This window comes from Limulus polyphemus, unplaced genomic scaffold (assembly GCF_000517525.1).
Source record: "Limulus polyphemus unplaced genomic scaffold, Limulus_polyphemus-2.1.2 Scaffold3762, whole genome shotgun sequence".
Taxonomy (NCBI): Eukaryota; Metazoa; Arthropoda; class Merostomata; order Xiphosura; family Limulidae; genus Limulus; species Limulus polyphemus.
Window position 1 is genome coordinate 97,625 of NW_013669372.1, and position 17,287 is coordinate 114,911.

Sequence of the window (17,287 nt, forward strand, 5' to 3'; positions counted from 1 at the left end):
GCAATGCCTGTGCTCAAAACGTTTTTCTTTTTTTTACCTGTACATTTCAAGTTTTCTGATATAATGATTGATTTTTTCCTCATTTCTTTTGATATTCCTTCCACCTGTTTACACATTTGTTTTCCATGCCAAAAAATAACAATCAAAAAAAAAGTAATCAATTTTTGTTGGTGGTGTCAACTCTTTACTACAAATGTGCACATCTAAATTACTTCTATGTCCAGATACTCTGATTCTCCTCTACATCTGTCACAGTGGCAACTGGAGCACATTATCTGTTCATGATGTTACAGCTATTGTGCAACAGGTGGTTGGTTTTTTTTTGCCTCCTGCTTCTTCAGTTTTGGTCCATTGTTGTTCTGTTTCCTTACCTTCAGTGGAGCCTGGTTTGCCTATGAATGATTTTGACCACCCTTTTCTACCTCCAGCCTTTGCTTCTGATTCTTCCTTTCCTGGTGAGGAATATATGCTTCCTCTTTTCTCTATTTGCTTCAGTCATTACTCAGGTAGGTGACATTTTTACTCTTTCACCCATCAATCCCAATGCCTTTACTTCATGACCTTCCATCTGATACTTTTCTCCTTCACCATTCTCTGTCTTTTGTGTGCACGCTAATAATGTTTTCCAATACAGTACATTACCTCCTTTCACATGTTCTTGTTCAGTGCTGCCCTCTATATGAAACATTTTTTCACATGCCACAAGCTTTAAACTCTCATTTTCTCCACAATCAAACTGGTTCAACTACATCTAGCATGAAAATCATCACGCAACAACTCTCCACCAATAGGAGTTTGACACACCCTGCTGACACATGTGACTACTTCTATCCTATTCTACAGAACTATCACTTTTCATTAAGCAGTGATCGAGTGCAGACGTTTTTCAGTTGTGATTTTTTCATGTGTTCATTTAATTCATGTTATTTGTGAAGTAGTGATTTACTTGATTTATTCATTTACTACAGTTAGTTTTCTATATTAGTTTGCAGCAACAACTTACCTTTCATTATTGATTTTTTTCTCATTTTCTACTTCATCACAGTTTAAGATGAATTCCTAAGTTTGTATTTTACAACTTTTGATATTTTTACCACTACTTTGAGTGCCATTACACAGGATTCATGTCTATGGGTCTCGATTGAGGATTTTCAGCTATCATTTGTCAGGAGATTGAACGTTATATGAGTTGTCCATCTTCTTTCGAAAATGTTTGAGTTCCTTGATCATTGTCCAAACCTGATCATGATGAGGAGGATTTTGACAGCCTTTTTCCACATCCTACCTATGTCATGCCTTTCCATGCCTCTCTTATTGAATCTACAAGGCCTAACTCTGTCAGGTGTGTTCTGTTTTCTCATTTTCATTTATTTCATAGGATACTGTCCCTTCCTTGTTACATGACACCTATCCTTAGAGTAATTTATTTTTCCTCCTTCCCTGACATCAGGGTTCATGCTCAGCATTTTGTTTCTCAGTTGAGGGCTGGTATTAGCATGCCTCATTCTGCATGGGCTTATGATCATGATGCTTTGGCTTATCAGTACGTTGATCAACCCTTTCTTGATTCCCAGCAGTTGGGGTCACTTTTGTCAATGTAGGGAACTCTCCCTCAAAATTCTATCGATTTCTCCCATGCCCAGTTTCTCTTTTCATCTTATCCTTTAAGCTCTACTACACTACTTGTCCAACTTTTTGGGGGATACCCATTCCTTCCTTACCTCCATGTTGGTGTGATTTTATTCTTTTGCCCTATCCCTTCACATGTGATTTTGTTGCTGTTGGGATCTTAGTGGGAAGGATGCTGTCTTATCACAGGTTTATCCATCTTCCACTTCAGTCTGTTTTTGGAGACTTTCCTGAATCTTTGGAATCACGTGTAGAATCTGTGAGACCACATTTGATCCTTTAGTCTTTGGTTGCTTATTTGTGTAATTCTGATCCCATGACGTCTCTCATATTTGTTTCTTGTCCTGCAGCTTCACATCCTTTACCAGTTCCTACCAGTAGGGGTTCAAAATTTCACTGGGTATCTCGACATTGGGTTCATCATCTCCAACAGTTCCAGTGACTATCAGGTATTTTCCTGTCCAGTAGGAGTATGTTTGGCCAATTTTGTTCCCCTGTGATTCTTGCATGATCCAAGTTTTGTCAGAAAGACTTTTCATCCATTTCCCTTCCCCCACCACTGTTGTCTCTTGTACTAATTTCCTTCCCATTTACTTGAGATCCTACTACCAATCTGCATCTGTCTGAAGCCGTGTAGATTCTTCTATCACAGAGATCTATTGAGCCTGTCAGCCAGCCTTCTCCAAATTTTTACTCCAGGCTTTTTGTTGTCCCAAAAACAAATCAGAGGACTATGATATCCTATCATCCATCTGCCCTGCCTCAACCAATTTTTGGATCTAACCCCCAATTTACCATGGAGTCCTTTATAACATACTGGTGGGCTTTTTCTCCAGGACTGTTGATGACCATGGTAGATGTCTTGAAAAACCTATTTTCATATTATTTTTTCTCATCAGTTCTAATACTGCCTTTGGTTTGTCCACTACAGGGTTGTGTATCAGTTTCACACCTACCCTTTTGGACTTGATCCAGCACTGTATGTATTTACCAGGTAATCAAGGCCTTTGCCCTGCTCATGCATGCTCGAGGGTTGCATTTACACCACTACATGGACGGATGGCTCCTCTTAGCTCATTCCGAACTGGAGTATTCTCAATATATACATCTGCTACTGATAGATGCAGCTTGTGTTGGTTGGATTCTCAAGTTGGAGAAGTCTTTCCTTTTGCCTACCCTATATCTTATCCACTAGGGTGTATTTTCAACACCCACCTCATACAAGCCCAATATTTTTCACTTTGTATTCATCTGATGAAGCTTTCAGTTCTCCATGCACTTACTGCTCCCTCTGTTTCTGCACACGAGGTTCTGTTGCTTTTGGGGACTTGGGCTTCTATAGAAGCCTTTATTCCTTTGGGTATGCATTCTTTTCTCTGGACTCTGCATGGCCAATGGCCTCTTGCTCATTCTTCCTCCTTCCCTTACACACAATCTGCATTGGTGGTTGAAAAACAACAACACAAAGATGGGAGTACGACTTCCTCCGCCTTGACTGGATTTGCATCTGCTCACAGATGATTCTCTTTAAGGTTGGAGAGTGTGGGTCCATCAGCAGGAAGCTTCTGGACAATGGTCTCAGATCAAAATGTCTTACCATATAACATCTAGGAACTTCTGGTGGTACAATGTGCTTTGGTTCATTTTCTTCCTCTGGTACTGAACTGACATTTCATGCTCCATTCTGACAGTTCTACCATTGTGGCTTATATCAGTCACTAAGGGGCACTCATTCCAGTTTCCTTTGTGGTCAAACATTAGAACTTCTTTATTAGGTCCACATGCTGCAAGTCCCCAAGTCTTCTTGCATTTTATGTTGCAGATGCTTTTCACCTTGTAGTGGATCGTTTTTCAAGACCCAATCAGTTTTATCCTAGAGTGGTCTCTTAACCCTCAGGTTTTGATGTGGCTATCAATCAGTGGGGTACTCCTCATCTGGATGCTTTTGCCACTTTACCCAAACACCAAGTTACCTTTTTTTGTCTCTGGTTCCTCAGGCTCTGGCAGTGGATGTTCTTAGTTAGAACTGGACCAACCAGTATCTTTTGCATTCCTTTTAAGTACCTAGACCTTCTCCACGTGTGGTTCTTCTGCATTGTAATGTAAATATTGTTCTTCACTGCCTTCCACTCCCTATGTTTGAACCTTAGTCCTCATGTTCCATGTTTCACCTATCTGTTCAGAGTTATTCCTATTCTATTTAGTCTGTAGGTATTGCTGGTCTGATATATTTGCCATCAATATTTCATATACCTTTTTCCAATTCACATATGTTCTCCTTTATCTAGATCGACCTTTCCTGGTGGGTCCTGGAGGTTAATGCTGCACCCAGCTTCTACATGGTTCTATCTGGAGGGTAAGGTTGTTTATATTTTACAGAAGCAGTCCACCTCTGTGTAGTGGGACCTGGAGGTTGATGTTGTGCTCCAGCTTTTGTGCAATCCTATCCTAAGGATGATGTTGCTTGGTAATAGATCTGTCACATTGCAGTTCACCCCTCTAATTGGGATCTCTCATCCTACCACCACCTGGATATCGGTTCGCTGAGAGTGGTTTTGGATTAGAGCTGGACCAATCCTTGTACATGTTTGGTTCTGTTTCCCCATCCTAACTCAATTTTGTAGTTTTGCCTCATCGTTTCTACCTCAGTGTGGTGGGTCCTGGGGGTTGATGTTCCATGCACATGCACTCTGACTTCTGTGTAATCCTATCTGGAGGATGATATTGTTTGGGGCAAAAGTTCTCCCTTTTGTGCTCCACCTTGGAGAGTTTTCACTACCTGAAGTTTATTTTGCACAGTGGGGTCACTGTCTGATTGAGTTTGGTTTGATGTGGCCTGCCACATTGACACATTCCTTCATACTATAATTTTGATGTTGTGCACCCAGATGTATGGATGATTGTGGATTTGTGCACATGTGCCCCATTTAGTATATCAGTTTGAAAAGTATATAATTCCATTCTACTTAACTTGAAGTGAAGACAGTGTGGACTTTCCTTCTACCACAGGTCAGAAGTTGTAATCCTGATGTGGCTTTGTTTTGGACTGGATTTGATCATCTGCGTGTGGTCCGTCATGTCCTAGCCACTCTACAACTTGAAGAATATCCATTTTAGCATTCCCCATTTTCCTATCTATAGATGGGTCTTTTTTTCACTGGGATTGAGATTCTGGTATATTGGTTATTCCGATTTGAACAACTGGTTTTTTTCTCTCATTTTTGGCTGTGTTTCTTCTACTTTCTACCTGTGTATGCAACACCTATTTAGACACTAGACACAGAGTATACCTGGTACATAAGTGGTGTAGTCTCCCACGTTTGTTCCTTTCCCAATGAGGATCACACTTCAAGGGTGTTCTTTGGACACTTTTGAAGAATACTTCACCAGTTCATCAGTCTCACATATTCTTCGTTGGGTGAGTCTGATCATACACTATTTTGTGTCTCCTCCCACTAGATTTGGCATAACAGAGCCTCTCTTGCCTCTTTCTGCCACTGGCCTTTGAATGGGTGTTATGTGAACTATATCTAACATATTCATCGCACATTACTTGAATCATTGGGAAGAGTCTTGTTCCTCTGGTTTTCAATTCCCTTTAGTTGCCATTCTCCAGTCTAGCCAGAGGCTCTCATGTTTCAACTGCTTTCCAGTCATTTCCTTATCATTCATATGTTTCATATCACCTCCATATGTGTGTGCCATGATATATTACACATTTCAACACACTGCAAGTTCCTCAACTAAGTAATAAAAAAAAGCAAAACTCACCAGATCAAATGTTGCTTAAGGAACTACACCCTATGTTCCTTATGTTTAGTGCATTCAGGAACTGCTGACTGGCTGAAATTTTGTCAACAGGCCAGATTTTTTACAGTAGGTGTCTGTGACTTATTGGAGATAAATCCACTTGTTTTGAAGTAATATATTCAAAACATATCAAACAAATGTACAAAAAATTCTTCACACTATAGGCTATCACAGTTGTATCCAGAGCTTTAAATAATTGTCTTTTTCATCAAAGTCCACACAGGCGAGTTCAATTACTTTAGAACTCACTTTGACAAGACAAATTATTCTTCTCTATCTCTCTTGTTATAATATAAGTTATGAAACTCACTTCAAAATCACCACTATAACTGTTAGTTACTACAGTTGTATCCAGAGCTTGTCTCCTTTTCGTCAAAGTCCACAGAGACAGGTTCAGTTACTTTAGAACACCCTCTGATAAGATATAATATCCTCCTCTATCTCTGTTATTATAATACAAACTGTGAAACTCACTTTAGAAATCGCCCATTATGGCTAAACTCACATGCAGGCTAACTTCACTTTCATTAACTTGCTTTACTTTCTGCTCTCTGTAAGTGCACATATTTTTAACATGTGACAGAAAAATATAGAAATATCTTACCCTCTAGTAACAATAGTATGACACATAATGAGAAAAATGTAGAAGCTTCGAGTAAGATGATGTCAACAATATTACAAAAGCCTAGTACAACAATTAAACTTCATACTCAATGTATGATTCGTACAGAGTTTCATAGCTAAACTTTTAACACTCTTGTTATGAAAACTAAATAATCATTAAATAGTAAATCACTAAATAAACTAAATTATAACTCTTAAACTTAACAGTCTTGTATATCCAACAATTGCTTCATTTATCCAAAATTTGCATCAAGCAAGAGGGAGAAAAGAGAGTGTTAAACCTATCTGCTCCTGCTCAATACCCACTGTTAAGGTGGGATTTTTTGCAAGACTACTTCATCAGTGTATCTATATAATTGACATAATCATTTCCACACCTTACACCTGGCTCACACTTGTTGTTTGTAGTTGTAGTAACCCATTCCAAATTCTAGATGATTGTCCTGATGACTGTGGTCCAAATGCTCTCCAGTACTCTCTCCTCTGCATATTACTCCACATCTGTTCTTCTAGTGGAGCATGGGAGAACCCTTGCTTTCCCAGTCCCAAACCACTGGGGAGGTCAATATGAAGAGTTTCCTCTGTGAATAGTACCTTCCAGAGTAAGAGACCAGTTGGGCCCATCTTTCATTTGAGATGTAAGGCAGGGATGTTCCATGGAAGTATAGTATAGAACACCCCATTACAGTATTTCCTAAGCAGTTCCTGGTGGATATGTCCAGCTAGATGGGACTTCAATTTGTCTTGGGATGCAGGACAGAGCCCCCCACCCTCCAACTATCATTACAATGGCATTAAAGTATTTCACAAAGACAGAATAGCCTAACACCTTAGCCATACCATACACTCTGACATTCCAAGCACTGTAGTGAAATGCTACCACTGGCAATGGATTTACTATATATTCTTTACTGTAAATCTCTTTGTATTGTACATGAAATATATCAATGAGAAGTTATTGGGCAAACAGTATTCCCTTCTTAAGAAGGATGAGGTCTCCTATCTTGTGCTGCTCCACTAGGTAACCCCCTGTCTCATGGAAGTCACACCTCATGGCTTTCTTTTTCTGTTGCTATTTTAGAAAGGAAATTATCTTTATAATTGATGAGCATCAGACCCTCCACCATTTCAATGTGAAATTCTATCTCTTAGTAATGCAGAGACACAGATGTAACATTTCTGAAGTTAGTATTTTCCTTACCTGAAAATGTATTTCAGATAGATACATTTCTGCACCACCTTCTTGCCCTTCCTTCACGCTTCTGATGCATTGTTTTTGCCTCATCAAGAACGAGCTCATGGGAATTACTGCTCATGGAGTTCATGTCACCCTTCTATTGATGGAGGCCTACAGCATTATGACCATTCTGTCATAGGTTGGCACAATACACATAGAAAAGTGTAGGGGTGGGAGTTGATTAAAGGATTGTGGCATGTGTAGTAAATTTCAAAACAGTTGCACATTAGGTAATAGCTGTTTGTGGCAGAGAGAGCTAAGTATTTATCTGAAACACATTTTCAGGTTTGGAAAATGTAAGCTTTATGATTTTTAAATTCATTTTCCATTAGATTAACATAAATAATAGTATAACTCAAAAATTTATATTGCACACAGTGCTTTGCTGTCATTAGTACAAAGATGCTTACATTTAATACTACATGAGACATGGTTTTAAGATTTTACTTATATAATGTCAGTTGCTTTGTCTGTTGTTTTAAATTGATTGTTATTTCATTAATTTGAGACCTCAAATTTAAACAGATTTGGAATTAATTTTCCAAAATAAGTTGGCCTGCCATGGCCTGTTGGTTAAGACTCTTGACTCACAATCTACAAGTTGCAGAATAGAACCCTGCAACTGGACATGATCACCCTTTTAGCCATGAGGTGATTATAATGTGATATTCAGTCTCAATATTTGTTGGTTAAGAGTAGCCCAAAACGTTTGCAGTAGGTAGTGGTAATTAGCTGTCGTTCTTCTAGCCTATCACTTCAAAATTAATGATGATTAGCACAGTTACTCCACAAGTAGCTTTGTGTAAAACTCAACAGACAAACCAGAAGGACGAAATTACTTTGTTTGTTTTAATTCATACTTGTTTAAAGTGATAGTCATGTTTTCTTATTTTATTCTTGCTTTTATTATTTCCAAAACATACCTCATACAACAGTTATTACTCAACTGCTATTGTTTCTTTTCCTTTACCCATCTAAGGATTTGTCTGATTGTTTCTCACTTGCTCCAGCCTTTTATTCCCCACTTAATTGCTCATGGTAATATCTGTCTCATCTTACGTCAATGCACCTTCTATCCTGGTACTGTATATAAGCACCTCCTTCAGATAATATTGTGTTCACTAATGGGTTTCCCTGTAGTATGACTATTGGAGATACTTTCATCATTTTTTATTGTTTGCAATTTTTTTCCAATCACCCCTGATTCTTTGTGTTACCTATTTGGTTTTCTTTAAAAAATCATATGGCAAGTCGACATACAGCATGAATTCCCGTATTAATGTATCTGGCATGGAGGCAAATCAGGTCTCTCCTATCCCACTCTATCTTTCTCTGATATTTAGCATTGCTCAAGAATCGGGGGAGGAGTTGCTCTTGGTTGAGGCCGTCTGTGACCATATTCGTAGTGAGATGGAGACATACATTTGGTTCTCTGGAGGCCCTGAAGCTGCACTTGCTGGCAATCCTGGACATTCTGGAGATAATTTAGATTTGGTTTTTGTAGCACCTTCCTTTATTCTGTTGGCTTTTCATGAGGCCAATTTAGATCAGCTGTCTCTGGCTTCTTTCTTTCTGTTGAAAAATCAAGTGTGTGATGTTTTTAGTCTTTCCCTGGTTGCTTTTGAGTCTGTGCCTTTCTTGATGGCGAAAAAGGTCTGAGAGTGAATACTTAGTTCTTCCTCCATCCACTAATATTGTGGTTCATGCTCAGTTACGTGAAGGGACAGTTATGCCTTATCCACCATGTTTGTCAGAAAAGCATGCTTTAGCCTACCACTGCCAGGTGAAAGCATATTTAGACTATCATATAATAGACACATTCCTGGAAATGTGGGGTTCCAGAACAGAGTCTGCATAAACCTGAATTTTCTAGGATTCATCTGACCCTAACTATGGTTCAGAGATATTTATCATCCCTACACCTTTCTTGGAAGCCTTTCAGTGATCGCCACATCAATTTGATGATGAGTTGGGACCATTGTAGGCATCCATCTTGGCTTGATTGTCAACTTATACATTTTATATAGTCTCTTGGCTAATATGTTGTTGGAATTTTTTTGGTAGAGTTGCATTGTTGGAGGGCGTTCATCTACCTGCTGCCATCCTCCGTAAGTTATGTGAGACCCCCTTTATCCAACCCTTGATTTTTTTCAGGCACTCCAGAGTTTTTGGAATAAAGGATTGATTTCACCCTTCTGCATTCACCCCTGTTATCATTGGCTTGTCAATTTTTCCATGGCTCCTATAGGAGGTCATAGTTCAGCCCATATTTGAAAGTTCTGGTCTCTGACATCAGTCTCTCAGTCCATTGGTACCCAAAATAGATTCCACCCATATCCACGAGGTTCATCTGCTCAGTCGGAATGCCACCAGTGGGTTCTGTGGGGACCCAGCTCCGAGAATTTCTGGATGTGTGGAAAACCTTTACCATGGATCCATGGGTACTACAGGCCCTTGCATCAGGATTTGTCATTCAGTTCACATCTCCACCTCCATTATTTCCCCCAACCTGTAGTGTTTCCGCCTCCTGCAGATCCTTGGATTTCGGAACTTTATTCCACAGCTATCAGGGATTTGTTGGTCAAGGGGGCATGTGGAGATAGTTGATCCTGTTCTTCCTGTCTGTTTGCTGTGCAAAGAAGACTGAAGATTGGCATCTGGTCATAAATCTTTCTCATCTAAATTAATTGCTAGATCCTACCAAGTTCATGACAGAGCATGTAGAGCATGTAAATTTTTTATGTCTGCTTATAAGTTTTTTTATTTCTTCCAAATTTAAGACCCAGATCAAGTAGTGGTGTTTGTGGCTTTTTCTGATGATTCATTAGTTCCTGAAGGTCCTGGAGGAGTTTATCTAGTCCCTCTTTCAACAAGCCTGAAAATGATGTGTAAAACTGTAGCTGGATCACCAGGAATTGCTTGGACTACAACTGTGGAAGAGAATATAGAAACAAACTGTAAGTAAATCCTGCCATTATATTGAAAATAACCATAGCTTTTGTCAAGTTTACTGTGTTGTTATCATGTTTTAAGTTAACAGGAGTATTATGGAGTATTACAATAACTTTAGTATTTTTCACCACTTAAATGCTGTTTGTGTTACATCTTAATAATGTTGGTTCCACAATGGATTCAGTAAAGCAGCCTTTCTCTAAGCTCTGAAATTAATTGGTTTACCTACCTCTGTAATGTATATTTTACCTGTGTACGTTTGCTGGTATACCTAGAACACCATCATCACTGTTCTACTTCTAATGTTCTCAGCACAAACTGGACAAACTTCAACATGTATGGAGAACCTTTAATTCTAAATTCTCATTAGAAACACTTTTAAGCATGCTTTTAAGAAAATAATAAGTAAATGTACATAATTTTGTTTGATCTTACCTATTCAGTGAAGATCAGGTTGACTGAAGAGAGGTTTGAATCAGCATCTATATCCAGCAAAGACAGAATAAAAAGAGCAAAAAGAGAGAATAGATTATATTAACTTCCAATAAGAGCAAGCTACCTATTTAGAATGAAACTAAATATCAACATGGTATTAGTAATGAGTATAGCTAAATACATTTTTCTTACATTCTTATTTATAAAGAATGCATTGTTTTATCAGATGGGTACCCTCTGTTGGTGCTGTTAACAACATTTTTGACCATAATCCCAATAATATCTCACGAAGTTTAGCTAGCCTAGGAGATTTAGGTTAGTCCTAAATACATATACTAAGCTAACACTGCAAATCAATCTTTATGATAAAAGAATAATAATAAAGATAAAATTGAAAAGCAATAAAATTAAAAAATTAAATATTGTAATCAGTATTACAAATGAAAGAAGCAATACAGAAATAATGTAGTATACTTCACCTATGGAACACAAAAACATTAGCAGTCAGCTCTCTATAGTACCAAATGTTCACACCTTCCATTGTCATCTTATGTGCTAATATTAATTTCTGCTAAAACAAGAAGTACAGAACAATACTACTTATTTACTGTTTCTAGAATTTCTAGAGTGTTGAACTTTTTACTTGTATTTGTGTCCAGTATGACCCACGGGTAGCAACATAGTGTGGTGAACAGTAAGACTAAGGGAAAGTTCAGCATTAAAAGTATGCCATATTGCAACTTTCTTCTATTGTGTTTAAATCTTTTCCTAACAAAAATATTTATTGCAATATTTTGCATATTATAATTGCAGTAATAATATATACATTTGACAGAGAGAGATATTAAACTGTTCAAAGAACTGTCAACAAACTAAATCACCATGGTAATGTAATTTGTTTAGTTTAAGTGGAATTGGTGCCAAAGTTTGTGCCAAACATGAGTATGTTTTTCATAAACAATGAACCAACTCATCATTGTTTGAGCCCTAAAATCTAAAATGAGCCAAAACAGATGCTCTTAAAGAAGCTGTTTATGTAGTTGTTTTAAAACTTAAACATGTGAATTACTATTCTATAATTGTGAACTTTACTCCTGACATCAGGTCCACTGAGAGAGTAGGGATACTCAGGAAAAATCCCTGGGGCCTAGTCCTCTAGGTGGCCTGGAAAAAATGGAAGATAAAATAAAAAATATTAATAAAGTAATTGATTTGATAACAGAGAGACAATATAAGTAACAAATCTAAATATTATAAAGATTATCGTTCATTGCCAACAGTTAAAATATGCACTGCCACAAACAACCTCAGAAGACAAAAGTGCAGTGTATGAGAAAAATACTATGAACTATGCTATTACAATGTCATGTCATTTAATTCACCCTATATACCACCTTCCCAAAGCTCATAGAAACACTTGTCAGTTACATCTGTTATTTTCAATAGTTAACCATGAGGAATTTTGTTGTTGTATACCAGAACTGTCAGATTTTTCAAATAATTTTGATAATCTATTGTGTGTAACCCAATGAAGGGGCAGCTGAGTTTTCAATTTGAATAACTCTCTAATGTGGTGGTCACAATACCATTGTCCATTCCAGCTCCAAGTAAAGTAGTTCAACCCACATCATTGTATTTTCTTAGATATACAAACTTGCTTTTGATTAATATTAACATAGAATATTAGAGTAAATCATTGTGTTATAAACTAAATGTGATAGTTGTCCAATTTAGAGTTTTATGTCATTATGAGAGTTGTGAAATAGGCATAGAATTACATTTCTTGCATTTCACCTGACTTGACTTTCTCATAAAATGTTCCTTTAAGATTTGACTGACCTTGTAATCACCATGAAAAAATATGAAATAACTCTAAATTACCCATTTTTGCTTTGTAGAATGATTGCATATTGTAACTCAAAACTACGTGTGTTTATCCTAAATACTTTATGGCTTGTAACATTTTATATCTTTTTTTTCTATTTAATTTTATTGTCTTATTTCCCTTTGAACCATGTATAACTGTATAACTCTGTGAGTGCTTAGCCCAACCTGCTGTATTTAATTACATAGTTCATGAGCTTGCACATTTTATTGTCAGTCCTCTGTCAAATATAGGCATTAAACTTTTACAGTCATGCTTCTGGTACACTAAATATTTTTTATTTTTCAAAATGCACCTAAGAACACAGTATAATAAGAAGTAACAAGCCAAAAATATACAATAACTAATATAATTTAACTGGCTTTCTAATTATTCCATAAGCAATTTAAAAAAATCCATTAGATACTCTTTCTGAACAGTTTCACAGAAATGTTCAAACTGAGTGAGCTATGTCTTTTACACCATAGCAAACAAACATGAATTTTTACTCCATTTATAGATTAAAACTTTGTCTTTCTATTGGATATAAATCAGATGAGGTAAAGCATCAGAGTTATTTATTGGCTAATTCTGAAACACAGTATGTTAGAGGTGGCCGTGGCAAGTGCATCTCACTTTTTAATTTATAGCTCCATGGACAAAGAAGATTCAAGCTTAGGACAATTATATTTCTCAATGGAATATCCATAGTATAATATTCTCAATTTAAGTTAGACTTTGTACTTCAAAATGGGATGCTAGGTAAGTTACCAAAGACAGAAGATTTAGAGAACTTACATCATGATCGTCTATAACATGAATTTAAGATTTTATATAGATATCTTCTTAGCAGATTAAGACATTAAACTCGATTTATTATCTATGTTTTGATACCAAGTTTGTTCATAGAAGTCAATAATAATGAGGTTCATTTTAATTATGAACGTAAGTCTACAAAAGCTGATGGCATGTGCTTTGAACTTTAACCAAAGTTAGAGGGCACTAGAAACTGGTTGACCTGCACATAAAATGGACTTTTTCTTCATTGGTAGGTTTCTGATATTCTTGTTAAAATAGCCAGGATAGTATGGTTTATTATATATGAAAAAAATATGCATAGTAAGAAATATATATAAATATATTTATACCTATACTGCATTATTTTTTCATTAAGCATTTTCATTATTATTTTTTACACAAGAAGAGTGGAAATACTTGAATATTAGTCATATTGATTACTAACATTCGCTTGAAAAATTTTTATGAATAGTGTTTCTAGATATATATATACCCAGAATTCATTTTGCTGTTTGAATATATATTGATGAATAAAGGATATCAAAGATTTTTAGTTTATTCCTTTTTTTTCAACTTAAAATTCCTTTCCAATTGAGGAATGTCTCAATAATATAAGCTTAAATCTGGTGAACAAAAAAGGAAATTCAAACAGCAGAAAAAGTATCCTGAAAATAGAGGAAGGCAACTCTTTTTGTTGTTGACTTTGAAAATATAACTGAAGATCAGTCCAAAGCTTTCCATTTAGGGTCTGATGTCATTAATTACCACGAAGCAAATGGTATTACTCTGAATAAATCAACTGAGCATAATGAAATGTCAAATGATACAAATATGAATGACAATGATAACCTCACAACATATTCTATTACAGAAAAGCAGAGTGACTGTCTACAGCTAAATGTAATCACTACTGGAGGAACACTTTCAACAAATGTTCCTGAAAAGCCACAACAGTTCAATGGCTTGATGTTGGTACCTTAACTGATGAGAGTGTATCAACTGAAAACCTTGAGCTAGCTGTTAGAGCTGGGCCTCTATAACACCCTAAATATTTTCCAAATCCAAGTTTTCTTCTAAAGTCTTTGCTGCAAAATGTTGAATACAGTAAATGTGACAGGCTAGTTTAGAGCAATATTAGGCAAGCTTTTTACTTTTTTTCCATCTCAACTTATTGCCAAGATCCCAGTTGCATCACAAAAGGCTGACTACTAACAACAAACTAGAAGAAACTTTATGATAGACTACCAGAGCATCAGAGAAGTGTTCATCATAAGAAATGTCATACTTAGTGGTGTGAGTTTGAGAGACATTTTGGAGCTTGATTTGCAGCTTGAGAATAATATTCTTTCAAGAGAATCCAAATGGAAGGGTACCCTAAAGAGGGAAGAGAGGTTTAGCCTTTCATGGACCATCACAGAGGATTGGTATGTCTGATAACAATAATATTTTAGGAATAATTGAGCTGCTCAGACATTACAATCTAGTTGTAAGGGAGCATGTAGAGGGAGTTGTAGAATTTCAGTGGGCAGGTTATGATCTTCAAGCCCTCTACGTGTCAGGTGAGTCCCATAACAAATTCATAGTGCAATCCATGCTCAGCATATACATCACATTATTTTAGAGGAAAGACTTTTAGTAAAATACTTTGCTATTGTAGTAGATGTAACACCTGATTCATCTCATCAAGAACACACAACTATTATCCCATGTGTATCCATGCCATCAGAATGTTATTATGTTGTCATTCAAGAAAGGTTTCTAAGATTTATTGATTGCAATAAAAATACTGGGGCTGATATTTCTAATCTAATAGTTAATTTCATAGCTAATCATGAAATACCAGTAATGGATTGCAGAACCCAAGGATATGACAAAGGGTCCAATATGGCTGGTGCTGAAGTTTTATTAATAAAAGTTAATCCTGTGGCTAAATTCTCACCATGTGGTACACAAGCAGCAGACATTCTTTGGAATAATTCAAAAGCTTTATAATCTATTTAGTTGTAGCTCACAGTAGTAGAGCATTATTCTCAAGTATATAGGCTGTTCTCTTCGTAGTCTTTTGAGAACATGATGGACAGACTGGGTGTCAGGCCATTTGAAGCTCATCTTCCTGGAATTCTGGATGCACTATCAGAAATTCTTCAACTCAATCTTACATCTCAATCAAGAACTGAAGTCAAATATATAACTGACTATGTGCAGTCACTTTCTTACATCTCGATGGCTTGAATCTGGTTAAAAGTACTTGTGATCAAGTATTGCAGGCCTGCAAAGCTACCATTAATATTGAAGTGAGCAAAATTGAATGTCTTTTGACTGATTTAAAAACACTGAATGAACATTGGAGCTCATATCTTAATGAAGCTAAATTGGTTGCAAATAATATGAATATTCTATCACAACTGCCTTCAAAACAGAAGACAGTTCCCAAGTATTTTCATGATGAAAAAAAGATGACCCTTTGCCTAATTGTGAAGAAAATAAACCTGTAAAGGAGACAAAATTTAGATGAAACACATTTTATAAGATCATAGATTCTGTTATTGCTGGGCTTGCTTCTTTTTTTTGTGGCAATATCTAAATATATCAGAGAATGATCTACATTCAAAAATGATGGAGTTTGTTGCCAAATATAGATCTGATATATCATAAGATTTAGTGGAATAAATTAAATATCTAAAGACCATCCACAAAGCTAACTTTGATAATACTGCATTAGATCATTTAGTTCTTCTAAATAAACTGCAGAAATTCAGATTACATCCATTTGTCACAAATGTTTCTGTAGTCCTTCGCATTTTGTGCACAATTCCAGCCACAGTTGCAGAAGGGGAGAGAACTTTTAGCAAGCTGAAACTGATAAAAATTATCTGCACTCCACCATTGCCCATGACTGACTGACAGATCTAGGAACTATTGCAATTGAAAACCAATTAACCCATATTTTGGATTTCAGTACAATCATTGATCACTTTGCCAGACAGAAGGCACTTCTAACAATGAAAATCATACAGTAAACAGATGTATGGCCTAATAATGATAAACCCACTTATGTATTAAAATAGAAGAAAACTATAAACCCAATTTATATTCAACCAGTTCTATCTATTTTGCTATTAAATAACTGCAATTAAATATTGCTTTATATATTCGCTTTATTAAACAAACATGAATCTCAATTGTATGAGCATTTTTTTCTCTTAATTTTATTCATTTATTTAATAAAATTCTTTAATAAGTGATTTTGATGAGTTCCTTTTACGCAGCATTGTTTTTATGTAGTGATGCATTTGTCAATTGTATGGTGATAGAATTAATCATTGATTCCTTAAAAAGTTTTAGCCCATTTTTATCTGAGTAGTTTGTTGAAATGTTATTAATAACTAGCTTGTTATGTATACAATGAATAAAATGCTGATTATATATACATACCTTGTGTTATAAAATAAGCTTAAATCTTCATAATTACTCATAAATTGCAATACTTAATTAAGGCAAACTAGCAATTAACAAATCCACACTATTACTGCTCATAAAAAACCTCAAAATATGATGTCCAACTATAAAATCTTTCACAAAAACACAATAGGTTAGTAGAATATGTAATCCATAGTAAATCAGACAAGATGGTATGGCATGCTTTTAATGCAAGCTTGGATAAATTATCCTGTTAAAGAAAATAAATTTCAGCTTTTAACAGTTTGTACATGCATATCTAGGTCCAAAAGAGGAGGAGAGGGGGGTATATAACATTCTGTTATGACAGTGGGGGGGTCACGTGACGAATATTCTAGAAGATTCGCTAATGTGTTACGACAGCGGGGTCACGTGACGAATATTCTAGAAGATTCGCTAGTGCGTTGCGACAGCGGGAGTCAATGACGCTGGTAGCATGTGTTGAGAGTCTTAGAAGTTTCTAGAACAGGCAGTATTAT

General features: G+C 36.2%; 1 protein-coding gene across 1 annotated transcript in view; it reads left to right on the forward strand.

The window, feature by feature from the left end:
- LOC106469996 (protein lev-9-like) overlaps positions 1 to 13,245 on the forward strand; it is an 86,874-nt gene extending 73,629 nt beyond the window's left edge. The window contains exons 8-9 of the mRNA XM_013930515.2: positions 10,081 to 10,257; positions 13,202 to 13,245. Coding sequence (XP_013785969.1) covers positions 10,081 to 10,257; positions 13,202 to 13,230 — 206 coding nt within the window. The 3' untranslated portion in view covers positions 13,231 to 13,245. The remainder of the gene's footprint in view (positions 1 to 10,080; positions 10,258 to 13,201) is intronic.
- The last annotated feature ends 4,042 nt before the right edge of the window (positions 13,246 to 17,287 follow it).